This window comes from Verticillium alfalfae, genomic scaffold (genome assembly GCF_000150825.1).
Source record: "Verticillium alfalfae VaMs.102 supercont1.6 genomic scaffold, whole genome shotgun sequence".
Lineage (NCBI taxonomy): Eukaryota > Fungi > Ascomycota > Sordariomycetes > Glomerellales > Plectosphaerellaceae > Verticillium > Verticillium alfalfae.
The window spans coordinates 357,876-376,870 of record NW_003315033.1 but is presented as its reverse complement, the minus strand read 5'-3'; the positions used below and the strand labels follow the sequence as shown (position 1 = coordinate 376,870).

Below are 18,995 nucleotides of genomic sequence, written 5' to 3'. Positions count from 1 at the left end.
GAAGTCGTAGACGGCGTAGCGGGGCCTTGCCGACGGCACCTGAAATTCGTTAGCGCCGTCTTCTCTCTGAGCTGGGCTGTAAAGCGGCTGCGACGTACAGTCTTGGTCTTGCTGGTGGCGTTGATGAGCCTCTCGCGGAAGGTCTCCCAGTCCTGGCTCTCAGAGGCCTCCTCGATGACAATCTGCTTGTTGTCGTCGGACAGCTTGAAGACAATGTACTTGTACTTCTTGTTGAGCTTCAGGTCGTTGTACGCCTCGATGCACTCCTGGGAAACGGACGCTCTGTGTTGATTTGCCAAGTCAGCGTCTTGTTGCGGTGTTGCACCACTCCAGGAAACACCTCGTTCGGTCCATGTTGCGGGGGTCGCCCGACCGGGGTGGCCGGGCGGCCGTAGGCGCCGAGGTTCGACAGAGCTGGTTGGGGTGAAGGAGGATGAACAAACCCGGATTGAGACTGTGATAGAGGTTAGAGCCCGTTGCAAACGAGATGTTGTCGGCCGGAAGCGTAAGTCACTCACCATTGTGTATGGGTGGGATGGCGGGGGGGGCGCAAGTGGGTTGGGGAGACGGGCTGAGCTACAATTAGCACACGGCTGGGATGGCTTCGAAATGAACGATTTGTGAGGATGAAGCGACAGGGATCCGAGGTTGCAGGAGCTTTTTAAAACTGGCAATGCCTAGTGGGAAAGGTGGGTTGGAAGATGCAGGCAACAGCTTACAGTAAAGTCAGGAAACGTAGGCAGAGAGAAGTAGTTGGAGTTGGGTCGTCGATGTCCTGGTCTGACGAGCTGGCGGCTAGGGGGCCATGGAGGGGGGGAATGGGAGAAAAACAGCCCCAGCATGGTGGGGTTGGCACGGTGAGACATGCCACGTGACCCGCGTCGTCAGCCACAGAACACCAGTGCACCACCCAAACAACAGCATCCCCCATGCAGTTCTTGGCCTGATGGTGCGCGTCCTGCCTGCATTGCATCCTCTTGAGACTGGTCCCTGACCCCTCCATTCCATCAGTGTGCCCTGAGCCATCACCAGGGATTTGGACAAAGTCCGGACGCACTGGTCGATGGAACTTACGCAAACCCAGGCAGCAAGATCACGAGTGGCGCACATGATGTTTAACTTGTTTTGTTCATCCTAATTTACACGGCTGATCGGCGCTATAGTACAGAGATGAGCTCAAACTGTGCAGCTGCCTCGCCAGCATCTGCTCTGCTCGTCCTAATGGAACATGGTCTAGAAGACGAGAGGTAGAGAGGAGTTGTAGTACAAGGCCGCGATCCCATCCGTTACAGAACACCAAAGCCATGCTCCTTCCCCCGTCCCGAATCACTTTTGATACAGAAAATTTTGGTCAACCACTTCTTACATCATGCCACCCATGCCACCCATGCCGCCCATACCGCCCATGCCGCCAGGAGGACCGCCGGGGCCCTTCTCCTCAGGGGCCTCGACAATGGCGACCTCGGTAGTGCCCAGCAGAGAGGCAACACCACTGGCGTCACGAAGACCGGTGCGGACAACCTTGAGGGGGTCGAGGATACCGGCAGCGATCATGTCAACGTACTCGCCCTTGGCCGAGTCGAAGCCCTTGTTGAAGTCACCAGCGAACTCGTCAGTGAGCTTGCCGACAACGACAGAGCCCTCAAGGCCGGCGTTCTCGACAATGTTGCGAGCGGGGCGGGTGATGGCGTTCTTGATGATGCTCACACCAAGCTGCTGGTCAAAGTTGCCGGGCTTCAGGTCCTTAAGGGCGTTGGTGGAAGCCTTGATCAGAGCGGTGCCACCGCCGGGCAGGATACCCTCCTCAACAGCAGCGCGGGTGGCGTTCAGGGCGTCAACGAAGCGGTCCTTCTTCTCGCCGACCTCAACCTCGGAGGAGCCGCCGACCTTGATGACGGCAACACCACCGGAAAGCTTGGCGAGACGCTCCTGGAGCTTCTCCTTCTCGTACTCGGAGGTGGTGGGGTCGTTGATGACACCACGGATCTGCTCGCAGCGCTGAGCGAGAGCATCCTTGTTGCCCTCGCCGTTCAGGAAGATGGTGTCCTCCTTGGTGATGGTGATGGAGCCGGTGGAGCCGAACATGTCGGGGGTGGCCTTCTCGAGCTTGACATCGAGCTCCTCAGAGAAGACGGTACCGTTCGTGAGGACAGCAAGATCGCCGAGGATGGACTTGCGGTTGTCACCGAATCCGGGGGCCTTGACGGCGGCGACCTGGAGCTGGCCACGGAGCTTGTTGAGGATGCAGACGGCGAGAGCCTCGCCCTCAATGTCCTCGGCGATGATGACCAGGGGACGGCGGGCCTGGGTGGAGGCCTCGAGGGCGGGGATGATGTCCTGGACGGCGGAGATCTTCTTCTCGGACAGCAGGATCAGGGGCTTCTCGAACTCGACCTTCTGGGCCTTGGTGTCGGTGATGAAGTAGGGGGAGACGAAGCCGCGGTCGAAACGCATACCCTCGGTGACCTCGAGCTCATCGGCCATGGTCTTGCCCTCCTTGACGGTGATGACACCCTCCTTGCCGACCTTCTCCATGGCGTTGGCGATGAGCTTTCCGATGTGGTGGTCGCCGTTGGCACTGATGGTGGCGACCTGAGCAATTTCCTCGCTGGTGGTGATGTCACGAGTGTTCTTCTGGAGGTAGTCGACGACGGCATCGACGGCGGCCTGAATACCACGGCGGAGATCCATGGGGTTGCAGCCAGCGGCGACGTTCTTGACCGTCTCGGAGAAGATGGCACGGGCAAGAACGGTGGCCGAGGTAGTACCGTCACCAGCAACCTCGTTGGTCTTGGAGGCGACGTCCTGGACCAGACGAGCACCAAGGTTCTCAAACTTGTCCTTCAGGGTAATGGCCCTCGCGACGGTGACACCATCTGTTTTCTATCAGCACTGAGGTTGCAAAGAGACGAACGAATAGACTAGGGATGCTGACCCTTCGTGATCTTGGGGGCGCCGAAGCTAGACTCGATAAGAACGTTGCGGCCCTTAGGGCCAAGTGTTGTCGAAACGGCCTTCGCGAGGGTCTCGACACCGGTGAGCAGGGCAGCGCGAGCCTCAACACCGAACTTGAGTTCCTGTTCACGGAGCGATGAGCGATGATTCCAGTATTTCAAGATGTCGTCCCTAGCATTGAGCATACCTTGTGAGCGTAGCGGACCTGGCCGAGAGCAGCGCCCTGGCGGAACTGGCTCGTTGCCGAGTTCAGGACCGAAGTCCTCGTGCGGGAGGTCAGCGCGCGCTGCATTGTGATGAATTAGGAAAGGGGTATATGTGGTATCACAACAAAGAAACGACCGTAAAGTACACAGTCGCAGAGGAGAGAGAAATGACGACGGTTGCTTGGGAGGAATATGGGGGGGGATGCAGTAGAAGGAGGAGGTTTGCTGATGGAAGCTCTGCAGAAGCTCCCCCTTCGCGTCCCGATGTCCCATCCCCAAAAATTTATCTCGGAGCTCGGCTAAACGAGGCCCCTTGTGCTCCCTATCCCCGATTCATCCACGCTAACCATCTTTGGTTAAAGCAAGACCCATACACAATTCCACCTCCTTCCAATGCCGTCTGTCCGATTTGAAGCCATCGTGAGTCGAGCAATGTCTACACACTAGCCGAGGCCGGCCTCTTGCCGTAAGGTTTACTTTAATGGCATTTTTATGGAGTACACGGCAGGCTTGTCATCGGCGGCTTTGTGTTGTTGAACGAAGACCACATGCTGTTGTCGCAAACTGGTGGACAAATCAAAACAGTAGTATTGGGAAGCAAACAGAGCCATTACGACGAGTGAATGAATGAAATGGTTTCTGGAGCATCCCCAGTGTACCCTAGCGACCATCACCAACGCAGCGCGCGGTTCAGCTCTCCTCGGTGCTGTGATGACAACGGTCTCCCTGGCCGAATACCTGTGGGGCGGCTGATTCAGGGGCAGATACAGGGGGGTTTCAGTGCCCGAGAGAATGAGTGACAGGGTCACAGATCGACCGGTGACTTGGAGGCAACAGCTGCACAACACGGGGCGCTCTTCATCATGGTTGACAGGCTATTTCAGAGTCTATAACTCTGCTCTCTTTCCCTTTTACCTCCTGGATGTCCTCAGCCTAATGACGTGCAATCATCGATCCCCTTGTATGAGCAAATGCCAGCAGCTGATTCCCATGCCTAGGTTTTTCTTTGTCGGTCGCTCACAACGTCGTATGCCCTATTTGTGACCTCTGTAGAATAAGCTCACTCCTCGGTTTCCTCTTCAGGCTCATCCTTTCCTGCATGAGGTATGATGGTCAGAAAATTGAAGTTGCAGCTGCAGATACTGTCTTGAAATCAGGGCGACATACCAGCATTTTGCTGGACAAACGGGTCCTCGTCGTTCTCCTTCACCGGGACGGCGATGGACTTGGAGCGCTTGGTCTTGCCCTCCGTGGCACTACCAGCAGCCTTGGTGGCCGCGCTTGCGCTTGGCGGGGTAGGAGCAGCAGCAGCAGTGCTCAGATCCTGCGAGGCAGCGGGGATGGCCGTGGCGGTGTTGCTGCCTTTGGTGGTGAGGTCCGAGGGCTTCAGGTCGAAAGTCTTCAGAAGCCGCTCGAAGCGCTTGTGACTTGAAGTGGCGATCGATTAGTATAGGGTGTATTTTGGACGATATGAGGGGAGATACATACGCGGCTGCCTTGCTGGTGATCTCAAGCTCATTGGCGACGGCTTGGAAGTTGATCTTGCCAAGTCAGCGGTTTCCTGCGAAGCTTTCCGTCGATGCCAGGAGCACTCACCTTGTTGTCAGCGCCGAAATTCTTCCAGCAGCAGATGACAAGCTTGAGAGCCTCTTGCGAGGTGTCGGTGGCGTTGCCAGCAGGAGCAGTGCTTTCAGACATGATGGTGGTTTGTCGAGTTGGTAGTGATATGATATCTGGTTGTTTGGGTTTATTAAGCTGACGATGAGTGCTTCCTCCTGCAAGATAAGTTTGTCAGGGTGGATCAAGTTGAGGCGTAGGAGAAAGAGAATATGTTGGACTAAAGGTTGCGCACGACTTGAGAACCCAAAGGAGCTGCTGGGAATATATGGTCGACCAATGGAAGGAAGGACCAGGACTTGCGGTCCATACGAACTATGTGCGTGCATGTGATGTCTTGCTTTTCTCGACGCCTTGTAGTTTCTACAAGCGCTTCAAGTTGGCAGGATGGAAGTCAGTCTCACCACTCAGAGCTTGAGAAAGTGAATGAGTGCCCTGGAATTCGAAGCAGGTGCGCTTGCGAGACGATGGGACAAAAGCTGAACGCACAGAAGACACTTCTATCACCAAACTGAGACCAAACTCACAAATGTGTGAACAGTCTGTAACCCATCTTCGCCTGTCAACACAAGGACCTCCAAGTCACATCTATCGTTCACCTTTGTACACCGAGCACTCTCGCGATCCCCAGAATTTCCGGACGGAGCCTGGCTCTCCTGATCCTCCGAGAGAGAGCCCCGAATAGTGCTTCGCGTGGGGGAACTTATCTGCATCGTCCAGAGGGAGCTGCATGTAGGAATTGCTCCAAGGCCTCCCGCCGTCTTTTGGCTTGAGCTCTGATGGGAGGTACAGACCCGTTCAAGCATATCGATGCGTCTGTAGCTGCAACGAATTTCATTCCAAAAATAATTACTAATTATGACTATAACTATATGAGGGTTATCATATACGAATATGAGAAAATAAGAGAGAGAAGGGGTAGACCCCTGATCCATATGTGTTAGGATGCCCAAACATGGTTCTTGGCCGAAGAAGTCTCCTGCAAGAAAGACGCAGCAGCAGGCCACTGTGCTAACAAAACCAGCTGTTTACCAGTGGCTGTATCCGCCCTTGACAGCACCGAAAAGCTTGCCAAGGAAACCAAAGGCGCCGCCGACAATGGCGCTTAGGGTGCTCGCAACGAAGCCAGTGACGAGCGAGACGATACCGGCACCACCGAGAATGGCACACAGGCCTGCAGAGAGCGCGGCCTTGATGCCAAAGAGGCCGAGGGCGGCGACGCAGAAGACCTTGTCGGCGAAGATCTGGCCGATCAGAGTGACGAAGCCAATCTTGGCGGAGAGGAAGGCGCCGAGGAAACCGCAGAACTTGGTGGCAAAGTCGGCCTCGAGGAAGAGCTTAGCCCAAGCCTTGAAGAAGGCGCCGCCCTTGAAGCCACCGCCGCAGATCTCGTTGAAGCTCAGCTTGCCGAAGAAGCCGGCCAGGAGGTCGGTGCAGCTGCCAGCGCCGAGAAGGGCGCCGAACTTGCCCTTGAAGCTGGCGCCGAGAAGCAGCTCGAGCTGAGCGGCAAAGTTCACCTTGGCGCCGAAGAGGGCAATGAATTTGGCAGTCAGGTCAGCGCCGAAGCCGAGCTTTGCCGCAAATGTGGCCCATGAAGTTGGCATCAGCGAGAAGACCGCCGAGCGCGGCGCCAAATCCGGCCTTGACACTGAGAAGAGCCTGTAGCTTGGAAATAAACAGGCTGTCGCCGAAGAGAATGCCGAATTTGCCGCCGACAACGCCCTTGCCGCAGAGGCTGACGAAGAAGTTGACGAAGCTGCTGCTCTTGAGAAGCCCCCGATCTTGGCGCCAAAGTCGAAGTTGGCGCCAAGTGAGCACCAAAGAGAGAGATGAAGGCATCAGCACTGATGCCAGCCGAGAAGCGCTTCATAAACTCCACATTGGAGAGGAGAACACCAAGCTGGGCGCCAAAATTGCCACCAGCAACAATGCCGGTGCACTTGTCGAGGAAGACATCATTGTGGAACAGAAGATCGATCTGGCTGATGAAATCGGCGCTGCCACAGAGCTTCTGAAACTTGACGAGGAACTCGGCATTGGCACTCAATTCAATGACATGGGCAGCAAAGTTGGCGTCACCGAGAATTGTGTGCAGGCCAGCGCTGATATCACCTCCAGCGAGGCAGTCGTCGACGAAATCGGGAATGGGGCTGCAGTCGGAGTCAATTAGAGTCACATCAAGTGAGACAAAAGGCACTTACTTCTCCTCGTCACCGTCACAGTCACAATCTTCGTCATCGGGCGTGTCCTCGTAGGTGCGTCGGGAGTCTAGAAAAATCAGCTGACTGCATCCTCGGCACCTCAAGCCTGTTAACTTACTCTCAACATTGGGAGACACGACAGAGGACCGGACTTGGACATCTAAGTGGATTATTAGTTTCTTTGAAGTTCTTGTTTGGAGAATCATCTGATACTTACGGTTCAGAGTAGGACCAAGCGGCGCAGCAGTGACAGTGGCAGCGCAGAAAAGCGCTGTGAGGGGGACGAAGAACTTCATCGTGTCGGTGTAGTTTGTATTGGAGCAAATGTGAAATCAAGGTAATGATAAAGTCCCGAGCACGGCTCAGTGGAAGAAGAACGAAAGACTTGGTGAGAAGGAAAGAGTCGAACGAGAGACAAGTTGTGAGAGAAGGTGATGCTGAGGAAAGGCTTTCTCTCCTGACTTTCGTCGTGCAGGCACAGCAATTTATATCCCTAGTCTGCCTTCAACTCACGTCACGTCTATGAGGCAGCTTCCCGGCCGCCATAATCATGATGTCTGTGACAGTTGAGCCCGTGAGAATGCGACTGACTGAGCTCGACCTCCTCACCTGGAACCTGGAACACCGACGCCATTCAGGTGGCCGGTAGCCGACCTGAGGATCCTGCGATCTTCTGAATGCCATGGACCAGAAGAATACCGTGTATGCTCTAGTTCCCCAGACTAAGATAGGAACCGAAATTAAACCAGGCTCAAAACATCGTGACCAACCGGTGCCTCCCGTCAGCCTTAGCTGATAGCGGCATAGCCAGGTCATGATGCGACGAGCTAGCGCATGCTCTGCACAGACGCCCAGCACGGCGATCTACAGCCACCGAACGGTGGGTGCCTTGTGCTCCTCGTATGCCATCTGGAGAGTCAGGCGAGATCAGACTGCAAGTAAACAGACGAAGCTGTTTTGGTCCTTAGCTGTTTCATCATTGATCTGGTTGGGGCAACATGGCTAGTGACGTTCCAATCCGGCATGTGATGCCCAAAATAGGCAATGCTGGTTGGAATCACAAGCCGATTCGGCCCCAAGGATCGCGTCGCTGGGAATGACCTCTCTTCAAATCCGAATACATGAAGTTGATTCTTGCTGTTTGTTCGCGGTCTTGGTGGAAACGGGACGCCCTGGTCGGTGCCTCCTGGCGACCGCTTCGGAGGCACAGCGGCACGGTGTGTGGAATGCGATATACGTTCCATCTGAACAACGACTGTCCTATTCAACTTTCATGTCATCTGACAGCAAGACAAAAGAACGAGCGCGCGAGCCCGGGAGCTTGTACGTTCACCTTCACATGTGGCTCAGGACCCTTGCGACCGCCCATAGCGTGTGGCCTGAGTTCAATGCGTACCTGCAAAGCTAGCGTCGACTGCGCCATGCTCATAGCGGCGGTGACCCTTGAAAGCAACAACACCACCGCAATGCGAAGGCGAGGAGAAAATAAGGAAAAAGACCGCTAGGGCGATATTCTACCGTATTCGGCTTTCATATGCTTGAGTGCAAGCTCACTCTGCTCGCGACCGCGAGAGGTCTGCCCATCCTGATCGCAAACAGTCAAGCCTCCAGGGTTGCCAAGAATCATGAGCGGATGGGTCACTGAGGGCTACCTCGGTACACTGGAATACAAAATAGAATGATGCAGGATTTCAACGTGATGTTGCAACTGCGAACAGAGATGACTTGCTGGGGCTGCCAAGACCCATGATGCCTCACGCGTGGGACAGAGATTGTATTGGCCTGGGTATAGATCTGTGGCTAAGCTGGCTTTTGGTCTCTTGATCCACGCGCCAGGCTCATCTGGATCTAGCCAGCGACGGAAACGCGTGCTGATACCATAATCTGAAACCATTTCTGGAATACCAGTTTCAATAAGAAGAACGGATTGCTCTTCTTCAGAAAGTAGGTCTGTTACGGTAGGAACCTAGATACATGGTAGGCAGGTAAGAAGGAAGAAAGGAATGTGAGCCATCGCGTGTGCTTACTAAGCATGTTGGCCTGTGCTTGGAGCCATCGGGGTTATCAGCCCTGTTTTTGCGTTATTTTCTGCCTTCGGGCATTTGGTCAATTTGAAACGATACAGAGAAGATGTAGGTTTTTCCACACGTCCTGAGTTCGAAACCCGTACTGACCAATTCTACAGTAGCATGGCCCCTGCACTAAGGATGACACGCTCAATCAAAGAGAAGCTACAAATTTTTTTGGCTTCCAATTCTCGTCCATCTGCTGTTATTCCGATGCGAAAAGTACATGGGCTGCTCAAAGCACCTGACGGACTACTTCTGCGAATACGCATGTGGTTCTCGCGAATCTGCACGGAGTCTTCGGAGGCTAACGGGAATTGTCGCCAGCAATGCCTTGAGCAAGTGTCTCAGAATTCCTAGGCGAGTTATCTCTTCATCGTGCAATCCGGTCGCTCCGCCCCTTTTACTCGCTTTTTTCACATTTACACTGCGGCCTCGTTGGGCGCAAGGGAGGTGTATCTCCGAGCTACTCGACCAAAACAGTAAAATAGAATGCAAAATACCACATGGTCAAGATCTTGTGATTCATGAGAACTTGTCGTCGTCTGCAAAACGCCGTCACCTATCCATACCGCCAACGACATTGTCTGCCGTGAATCACCTTCAGCTATTCCGCCCTACTACAACCTCAACCCAGAAGACCTCAGATGCCGGTCGCTGTGATCCACCACCGTTACTCACGTTGCATGCAATCAGACTGGTTCTCCGAGATCCCGTGTAAGACATTGAGTGTGGTGCTGCGCTAGGTTGCCATGGCGGCCTCTTCGCATCCGATATGGCAAGGCACCAAGCAGGTACTTAATTTATTTCTAGGTACCTGCGGAATGGCAACGCACCTTAACCTTATCGGATGTATCTTTAATGTAAGGCACGGTATTTTCAGCGATCGCGAAGATCACCAACGCTCTGGTTCTTCGGCGGTCAGCAGGCATTGCGGACAGCCCCCACAACCGCCCAGGGTGAAAGCGAAAGCGAGGATGCATTGCGCTGTAGCCTCCCCCTTCGACTCTGATGAGCCTTACGAATCGCTACAACCCGGCCTTCCCACCCGAGTTTCCACTTGATTGCGTACCGCATCCACTGGTTCCGTGCAGCCCGCATCGCAATACTGAGACCAGCAGCTGAATGGTGGCCATCTCATGCTGGCTGCGTCATTCGAACCGCGCCATGATGAAAGACGTGGTTGAATGCTGTGCTGGCGAGGCATACATACCCTTGAACAAGGTCTACCGTCTGGTCCATATGATCGACAATGATTCGCAGGGACCTGCTTTTGCTATGTAACACAACACGATAAAATCGGAAATGAAGAGTCAAAGCAAAACCGAGACCGATGGCGATGATCTGGATCGCGACGCAGCATAGCGGCTCGTCAAACGGGAAAACAAGTCAGGCTGAAGCCGTCGTATCTTGCCACTGATGAGCCAGGCCACGTATATATATATATGGTTGTCGTTGTGCGATACAACGATTGACTTGAGACACCGGCTCGCTTTCCTCACGTACTCGACGCATTTTACAGCTTGTCAGGTATTAACATGTTGTCTTCAGGAGTGCTGACAGCGGTATTGGTAGCTTGCGCTGCAGCCACCGGCTCTGGGGTCAGGGCACGGGGGATTGTCGCCAACGATGGTGTCAGATGCGCTTGTAACCAGCTTGAAACCGCTGACCCCGACGCACTTCTTCGCCCCAACTCGACCCAATACAACGCTCAGTGCATCAATGTGTGGGACAAACGCTCCAACCTGGCTCCAGCCTGTGTATATCTTCCCACGACGGCCAAATCCGCTGCCAATGCTATCGGCATCTTCAATACGTGCGGCGCTCAGTTTGCCGTCAGAGGCGGTGGACACATGAATGTATGAGCAAATGTTTGGTGCAGGGTTTGTACACGGCGCTGACGAGAATGTTCCCAGGCCCCAGGCTCTAACTCCATCAATGACGGCGTACTTCTCGCACTCAACAACCTGAAAGACATCAAGGTCAATGACGAAGACCTCACCATCGAAGTGGCCCCTGGCAACAAATGGGTTGACGTATACGAAGCTCTTGCCCCTTTCAAGCGCTATGCCATCGGTGGCCGACTCAAGACCATTGGCGTACCCGGCCTGACTCTGATCGGTGGTGTCAGCTATTTCCTCAACAAATATGGATATACCATGGACAACGTTGTCAGCTATGATGTGATATTGGGGAACGGAACATCAGTACGGGCCAGTCAGGATATCAATTCTGAGCTCTTCTGGTCGTTGAAGGGCGGCGCTGGTAACTTTGGTCTCGTAACCAAGTTCGTCATGAAGACGTACGATGTGCCTCTGGTCACGAGCACAATGCAGATATTCAACGAGTCTGCTGTCCCAGAATTCATCAAGGCCACTTGCGACATGGTGCTCTCTGAAGACGATTTCGTAGGTGCCGGTGCTGTTATCAACCTCAACTACAACGCCACCAGCAAGTCGGTCACGCCTCAGATGTTTGGTCTCCAAGAAACTCCCGAGTTGTCGCCATCCCGCTTTGCCAACTTTACCGCCATTCCGGCCGTGAGACGCATCCATAATGTCACGGAGCCCGTCCACTGGCACTCCAAGTTGGAAAGCCCGAACCAGATGTTCCGGTGAGCAATCACTCCAGTGTGACTTCTTCGATGCCCAGTGCTTTTCTGACATCGTGTAGCATTCAATTCGGTCATCATACGATCAAGCCGGATGCTGATCAGCTGTTCTGGATATACCAACAGTGGCGCAATGCCGTTGAAGACATTGCCGATGTTGAGGGTATTCTTCCGACACTTGTGCTCAACTCTGCTCCCAAGTCTGCCGCCGCCGTTGGAAAGAACAATGGCGTCGGTAATGCCTTTGGCCTGGACACGGAAGAGTCCTACATCTGTAAGAGCTCAAGTCTTCTCCAAACGCCACGAAACGATACTCATAGTGGACAGGGTGGCAAATCGCAACTTCCTGGGATCGCCCTGAGGATGACCTCAGACTTGAGGCCTGGGCAAAGAGCCTTCTCGGACGTCTCCACAAGGCAAACAAGGACAAAGGCCTGGCTACGGAGTTCCTGTATATCGGTGACGCCGCCGAGTGGCAGGACCCTATCCAGACATATGGCGAAGAGAACTTGAAGAGGCTGAGGGCTGCGCGCGACCAGTACGATCCTCAACTAGTTTTCACAAAGCTCGCTTGGGGTGGATTCAAACTTGGCTATTAAGGGGCTCGAAGTCGGTTACGGAGCGTCATCGGGGCAACAGGCAGCGAAATGGTGACTTGGGCGATCTTCTCTCTTAACGCTTTCTCTGGCATGTAAATAGCAGCATATGGCACGTGTATAATTGGCGCCAATTTTTTCCCGATCAAGTCGTTTGAAACAGCCCAAGGTACCTCACTATGGAAATTCAAGAACAGCGTAAACGGCGTTTCTCGTCAGCTTCTCTGGCTGAGGATAGAAGCCCTCGGTGCTCATGACCAAGGTTCCAGAATGAAACAGACTGTCTCTGGGAAAGGTGGTGAAGGGCCGTGCCAGGAGGTGCTGCAATGTTTCTCTCTATTCTTCTACGACACTACCAAGCGCCACGTAACGACTAAGCATCATGACAGATTTCCCAACAGCTCGCTCCCACAGTAACCCCGTTACAAGGCTTGCCTTTTGTGGCACTATCTTGAGGCTTGTGGCGTTGCCTAGATTATTTCTATGATTCACTGGTCAAACGCATCACTCAAAGGGGCCCGCAATTCCATGATCATGTATCTTGTAAGGTAGGTAGGCATGTGCTGACTTGTTGTTTACGACACCTTCGTCATAATCCCTTTCCAGCAGACTTTCCCCTCCGAAAATTACTCTTACCCATTTCCCTTGCAAACCAACTCGAGTCGACAGAGTTGACTTACCATCCAGGGACACTTCCTCTACAGCTGCTGAAAGACCACCTCGGGGGCACAGTCTTCAGCCTTCGACTACCTCCCTGAACTCTACACCACAATTGCCTCGCTTGCACATAGCACCGCCCGGAGTCTCTAAAAGTACGGTTTCGTTTGACTATTAAGCCAGTCAAGATGCCTCCCAAAGCTGCCGCTGCCGCAGGCGACTCCTGTCCCCTCAGCGCCAATGAAGCCAACTTCATCAAAGTCATGTTCGACAACATGAAGACCAGGCCTGACGCCGACTGGGACAAGGTAGCTGAGACGCTCGGTCTTGCCAATAGCAAGGGCGCCAAGGAGCGCTTCCGCCAGATGTCCAAGAAGCACAGCTGGGGTACCCATGAAGCAGGCAGTGCCAGCCCCGCCAGGCCCGCCGGCAAGTCTTCCACTGCTGCCCGTCCACACAAGTCCGCCAAAGTCACCAAAACCCCTAGGAAGACGCCAGCCAAGAAGAAGGTATGCTGCCTTTTGCAGAGTCTTTGGGCGTATCTCATATTAACCTGCAACAGCAAAGCACTCGTGTCGATACTCCAGAGCGCGAAGAACAGTCTTCTGCTACTCTCAACAGTGACGAAGATGGTGCTTTTGAGCCTTGAGGTTGCTTGTTCTCTGGGCCACAAAGTATGCTTGGGTGTGGGCATGGGCAGTTGATACGGTCTATAGTCTTAACTAGGCTTTGCTTTTCATTCGGGATGACGGCGAAGGTCTATGAAGTTCAGCAAGGCCCATATACAAGTGGAATATCTCCTTCATTCGGACCGTCATTACTTGTTCCTTGTGCTTTGTTATACGTAAGCTCCGAATTCGTTGATGAATACACTCACAGGGTGGACACATGCAAGGATCAGACTTGAACTTCTCGTAGCAAGCCTATCCACGGATGAAATAAAAGACTGCAGTCTACGTAATTCCTGAGTCAATTTCTTCGATTTTGAGTCTTTATTTTGTGGCACTTCCATCGTGACCGGTTTGATGCCCCGTTTCCACCTTTCAATGAAGCGAAGTAGTGTCCGGAGGTATTCAAATCAACGTCGCCAAGGCCATTCAAAGACTTTCTCTCAACAAGTGTCGTTCTCGCCCTTTCTCGTCCGGTTTTTACTTTCCCTGACAGATCTGTTCACAAGTTGAGGCATGAAGGAACTTCTTTCCTCTCCATCACTGCCTGTTGGACAACAGCCTTCTGGGTTTCCGCCCTTTCTTCACCACCACCACGTTACTGACCAGGCTGAAAGGCACCTCTCTCTCAACCCATTCGACGCTACAACAATCGAAAAAGAAGATTATTTGATCCTCAAAAACAAAGTGCATCTGACCGAAGACTACGATCATGCCTCCAAAGACTGCTCCTCTCGCCGCCTTCTCCAGTTCGTCCGATGACTCATGCGAGGCTTCTCTACCCGCATTTGACGATCTGGAGAAGAACCTTTTCTTGGCCATGTTTCTGAGCCTCAATAGCAAGCCCGATATCAACTGGGAGACAACAGCGTCCAAGGTCTCCCTCAAGAACGCGGACACATGCAAGGTACTGCCGCTCCCAAGCTCCCTGAAGGGGCTCCATATGTTTTCTGACCATCAATCAGACTCGCTACGGCCAGATTTGCCGCAAGCATGGCATTCGGACCTACAATCAGATTTTCGCCAAGCACCGCGCTGCCGCTACTTCCTCCAAGGGCAAGACCACGGGCAAGGCATCGGTCACGCTTGACAGTGCTGGAGTTCGAAAGGCCACCGGACGGGTTGGTTCAAAGGGACAATACGCTGTTCCCAAACTCGAGATCGAGGTTGAAGACGATCTCAAGAAGGGTGTCATCAAGGACGAAGGGGTCAAGGCTGAGAAGTGAATGAGCTTTGACGATATGATGGCTGATAGATGGAAGTACTTGCTGAGGGGCCTTTACCCATCTCGAATGAACGTTCACTAGCTCAGCGGTGTCTAGCTAGTGAGCTTATGAGACTTTACTCGTAGTAGCACCAGAGGTTGAACACGCCTGATCAGGGACCATCTTCATACATTTAGCTTTCTATCAGACATTTGAATCTCGTCTTTCCCCATCACGGTGCCTAGATTCCAACGTGGACAATCGATGCTTCGCTTTGGGCCGTTGTAGCGACCTTGTGGCCTGCCAAAGCTGGGCATGAATCATGGCGGTCGTGCCGGGTCGGAGGTACATGCACAAATTATCGCCCGAGACGCCCATGTTCCGATCCCAATATCTCTAGAAACACGCTCCCAAAAGACAAACGACAATCGAGCCCCATGGCTCGAACCATGGCAAGTCTATACAACCCAAGTTTATACACCCAAGCTCCGAAACGCCATGTCTAAAACTCCGACGATCCCAAAATCTGGCCTCGAGGCCATTCCATCAGTGCCTCGAAGTCAGGCTCTCCAGCGACCAACCCGTCTATCTCTGCAGCACCGGCTTGGCCCAGCCTCGAAAATACCAGATGCGACTCTCCAAGATGCGCAGAAACACGCAGTAGTGCGCCAGCAGGAGCAGCGCCGCCGGCGCGTGTCCTCGCACGTCGGTCAGCACGCGGCCGCTGACCTCGTAGGCCCAGATGAAGACCATGCCGGGATCGACGTCCATGCCGGCGTCGGCGATGAGCCTGGCCGTTCGCTCGAGGGCGGCGACGGCTTTGAGGTAGTCCTCGCGCGCGTCGGCGGGGACGTGCTCGGCCAGTACGGCGCGGAGCCGTGACAGGGCTGCGAACGTGTCTCCGGGGATGCAGGCCTGGTCGAGGGCGGTATAGGAGCTGGCCGGTCGGTTGATTAGCGTGTATTCTAGAAACATGGAAAGGCCGGGATGTGGAGGCTGTGTGCGTGTGTGTGGTGCGCGTAGACTTGCCTTCTGCTGCCGGCCATCTCGTTGCTGAAGTTGGCCTGCGTGCCGTGGAAGAGAGGGGCGAACCGCGTCGTCACGAGGTTGTCGAGGTATGGCTCGAGGAAAGATTGCATGCCGCGAGTGACGGCAAATAACTCGAGCATCGAGAGCAGAGGCTCCGGCAGGACATGGTTCTCGCACCTGACTGGCAGCAGCGAGACGTAGATGACGGTGAGACCGGCAAAGCAAAAGACGGGTATCCAGTTTTTGATCGTGACGTTGGGCAGCTGCAACGTGTACCCCTTTAATCCCGACGACTGATAGTGAGCGGCCAGGGTGAGGTAGTCTTGCCGCATGCTGGGGACGAGAAGAGACTTGTGGAGAGCGCTGATGGCGAGCATGCCGTCCATGATGAAGGGATGGCGGTAGCCCTCTTCGGGGATGACGTGTCGCCAGATGTGGCGGACGTCGTCACGGATGGCCAAGGTGTTGGCCGTGTTCACAGAGTAGTGGTGCATGAGCTCGAGCTCGCGGCCGCCGAGGTTCATGTCATTCAAGGGCGGGACGATGCCGCCTCGCTGGCGGAAGTCGAGCTGAAGAAAATCCGTCCCGCCGCCCAGGGCGAGATGCAAGTCACCGCTGCTGCCGCTGCTGGCGATGGATGCGGGCGTCGTGGCTGGCTGCTCTGTTCTGCCGGGATCGCCGGGATCGCCGCTTCCGTGTTTTTGAGCCTCAGAGGTCGACGGACGACGCTCCCTCCGGCTCCGGCGACTGGGTGCCGGAGGGGCAACCCGGGTGTCTTGTTTCGTCGCTGCGTAGGCACATGGTATGCCGTGACGGGCGCAATTGAAACATGTTGGGTGTTTCTCGTCACACTTGGGAGAGGCATGACGTGTAAGCTTGGTGCAGGTCGAGGCTCGATCATTCAATTGAGAACTTTTGACTTATCGGGTACGACTCACCTTGACTTTCCTCCGTTTACAGTCCTCGCATCCCTTGCGGGACTTTGTATGGCTTCTGCGCGGTGCCATGTGAAGGTGGGAGGAACCAAGATGTCGGGCAACCCAGAATGGTAGACTGGCCAACGGTCATTCGCATGTTGTGGTTGTGACAAGCAAGGTAGGACATGAGAAGCCGAACACGCGCGTCATGGAAACGCCCTCAAAGATGAGACAGGCGGCCGGCATTTATTGCTCAGCATTTGACGCCTGGGCTTCCTGGGGGGGCGGGGCAGTGCTGTGCGCTAGAACGACGGTGACGGGCTCGGGCGCCATTGTGTGCCGTGACGGGGACCGAGATCTGATCCATGTTTGGCCCCTGAGCCGCCCGGAACTCCCGGTGGGACATCAGATCTGTTCGGCTGAATCCGAATCCGAATACGCGGTTACGGCGGCATCGGCAGGCCTCACGACGACTTTGGTGTTCGCGCTCACCACGAATAGATATGATCATTTCGATCTCCAGGAATGTTCAGCATACCGTGAAGAAGATTAAGCATAAAAATGTGACAACGAGAAACATGGCGCACGATTGGAGGGCCCGGGCCTAGAGGCACGAGCCGGCCCAGGGACGAACGTCTGCGCAGATACTACATGCTGCCATCTCTCAAATACGCCTCCCTTCAGCCTTGTGTTGTTCTTCGTCACCTTCGCAGCAGAACTTGAGACAAAATTCCCTTGACATTTTCCCTTCATGGTTACTATCATGGTACAATTCGGAACTGTCTTTTCTAGTAGTGCCCCGCCAAAGCAGCACAGAGTCAAAATGAGCGATGGCGACCCCAATCGCAAGAACGCAACAGTCCGCCCACTATCGATATGATCTAAATGCTGGTGCCGTCGTCTTTTTCGGCATGCTCCTCAGCGTATCGACTGTCCTTTACATGTGGCAGACGATGCAACCCAAGACTTAGCACAGGGCTTCGTTCGTCGCTGGCGGCTTGTGTTAGTCTTCTCCCGACCTCTCCATGCTGTTTTTCTTTCGCGCTTCTTTTGGAGGCCATGCAGTCCCACTGGTTAAAGTTGGATACGCAATCGAATGGTCAGGCGCTCCGCACAGTCGGACAAGTCGAATGAACCTCAGCAATGAACAGGAACTGTCAGCAGCCTGGTCTTTGCACGGGTAAGCTAGAACGATGGCGCTCGTGTGCAGAGAGCTGTCTCTGCCAAAACTTCTCGACGCGAATGCAGCATGCTCCGTTAAAGGTCAAATAGTCATCAATTATAATAAGGCATGTATCCGACTAGCCGCAAATAGAGTCAGAGAGAGGGAATAAACCATCAACAGGGAAGAGCTCCTTCTATCGCATAGAGCTGGGAAAGCCGCCCTACAGCCGTCCAAACTCCGTCATCCAATTTATCATCATGAACCCCGTCGCATATTACTCGTGACAAGAGGGGGGAGACTGGTATCAGAGAGGGAGAAAAAAAAAAGTAGAAAGTGAAAAAGAAGAAAACCATGGCGAAAGGTGAAATATCAGCCCCAACTCCTGTGATGCACCCTCTGCACCAACATATTTTTTGTTTCCAATTCACCGCCGGTACGCCGTATCCCAATGCTCCGACTTGATACCCACATGCCCGGAAAGGCCGAGTCCGAGTCCCGACGTGGCGTGCTGCGCGTCTTGTTGGGCGGCAGCCATGTGGTGATCGCACGTTGTGCCGATCGAATATTCATCAAGGTTGTAAGCGGCATCGAAAGTCGAGAAGGCCGGGCTTCCCGGCCACAGAGCGTGGTCCTGACCCGACTCGAGCGAATGCTCGTGCTCATGTCCACAGTGCCGTGACGCCGGCATGTCGAAGGCGCCGAGGACACTGGCTGGTGGACTGAAATGCAAAGGATGCGCCGCCGACAGCATGTCATCGCTGCACGGCGTGAGCAGTCGCATTTGTGGGGCCGAGTGGCTCTCCGGGCCGGCCGGCGAAGCCATGGATGTGGGGGTAAAGTGGTTCTGATGATACATGGGTTGGCTTGTGTGAGCCTTGATCTCTAGTGGCGAGCCCGACCGAGCATCATGGTAGGCCGTATGGTTTTGCAAGCCTGGCTCGGCCTTGACGAGGTCTTCTGGCTTGATCGTTTTCTGGTCCTTCTTCGACTTGGTCACCTTGTTCTTCTGGTTCGCCCGGTTCCTCTTTTGCGGCTCGAGACCCAACATGGATGACTTGAAGCGAGAATATCGCATGCGAGCAGCATGCCCATTGGTAGTGGG

General features: G+C 54.3%; 8 protein-coding genes across 8 annotated transcripts; 3 read left to right on the top strand and 5 right to left on the bottom strand.

Moving 5' to 3' along the window:
• Positions 1-1,362: 1,362 nt before the first annotated feature.
• VDBG_05208 (heat shock protein) lies at positions 1,363-3,247 on the bottom strand (the record flags this gene model as incomplete). Its single annotated transcript, XM_003004049.1, has 3 exons — positions 1,363-2,876; positions 2,936-3,077; positions 3,143-3,247. 3 exons carry the CDS (start codon positions 3,245-3,247, stop codon positions 1,363-1,365), a joined length of 1,761 nt encoding a protein of 586 aa, XP_003004095.1.
• A 974-nt stretch (positions 3,248-4,221) lies between these two features.
• VDBG_05207 (predicted protein) lies at positions 4,222-4,859 on the bottom strand (the record flags this gene model as incomplete). The annotated part of the gene is made up of 3 exons (XM_003004048.1): positions 4,222-4,256; positions 4,329-4,581; positions 4,758-4,859. The coding sequence occupies 3 exons, from the start codon at positions 4,857-4,859 to the stop codon at positions 4,222-4,224; spliced, it is 390 nt and encodes a 129-aa protein (XP_003004094.1).
• Positions 4,860-5,806: 947 nt separating this feature from the next.
• On the bottom strand, positions 5,807-7,275 carry VDBG_05206 (hypothetical protein; the record flags this gene model as incomplete). Its single annotated transcript, XM_003004047.1, has 5 exons — positions 5,807-6,426; positions 6,531-6,928; positions 6,980-7,046; positions 7,098-7,139; positions 7,197-7,275. 5 exons carry the CDS (start codon positions 7,273-7,275, stop codon positions 5,807-5,809), a joined length of 1,206 nt encoding a protein of 401 aa, XP_003004093.1.
• Positions 7,276-10,583: 3,308 nt separating this feature from the next.
• VDBG_05205 (FAD binding domain-containing protein) lies at positions 10,584-12,255 on the top strand (the record flags this gene model as incomplete). The annotated part of the gene is made up of 4 exons (XM_003004046.1): positions 10,584-10,904; positions 10,962-11,659; positions 11,719-11,930; positions 11,984-12,255. 4 exons carry the CDS (start codon positions 10,584-10,586, stop codon positions 12,253-12,255), a joined length of 1,503 nt encoding a protein of 500 aa, XP_003004092.1.
• Positions 12,256-13,097: 842 nt separating this feature from the next.
• On the top strand, positions 13,098-13,558 carry VDBG_05204 (predicted protein; the record flags this gene model as incomplete). The annotated part of the gene is made up of 2 exons (XM_003004045.1): positions 13,098-13,418; positions 13,472-13,558. 2 exons carry the CDS (start codon positions 13,098-13,100, stop codon positions 13,556-13,558), a joined length of 408 nt encoding a protein of 135 aa, XP_003004091.1.
• A 731-nt stretch (positions 13,559-14,289) lies between these two features.
• VDBG_05203 (predicted protein) lies at positions 14,290-14,803 on the top strand (the record flags this gene model as incomplete). Its single annotated transcript, XM_003004044.1, has 2 exons — positions 14,290-14,484; positions 14,543-14,803. 2 exons carry the CDS (start codon positions 14,290-14,292, stop codon positions 14,801-14,803), a joined length of 456 nt encoding a protein of 151 aa, XP_003004090.1.
• A 564-nt stretch (positions 14,804-15,367) lies between these two features.
• Positions 15,368-16,818, bottom strand: VDBG_05202 (conserved hypothetical protein; the record flags this gene model as incomplete). The annotated part of the gene is made up of 3 exons (XM_003004043.1): positions 15,368-15,697; positions 15,808-16,686; positions 16,750-16,818. The coding sequence occupies 3 exons, from the start codon at positions 16,816-16,818 to the stop codon at positions 15,368-15,370; spliced, it is 1,278 nt and encodes a 425-aa protein (XP_003004089.1).
• Positions 16,819-18,317: 1,499 nt separating this feature from the next.
• VDBG_05201 (conserved hypothetical protein) lies at positions 18,318-18,941 on the bottom strand (the record flags this gene model as incomplete). Its single annotated transcript, XM_003004042.1, has 1 exon — positions 18,318-18,941. The coding sequence occupies one exon, from the start codon at positions 18,939-18,941 to the stop codon at positions 18,318-18,320; it is 624 nt and encodes a 207-aa protein (XP_003004088.1).
• Positions 18,942-18,995: the final 54 nt, after the last annotated feature.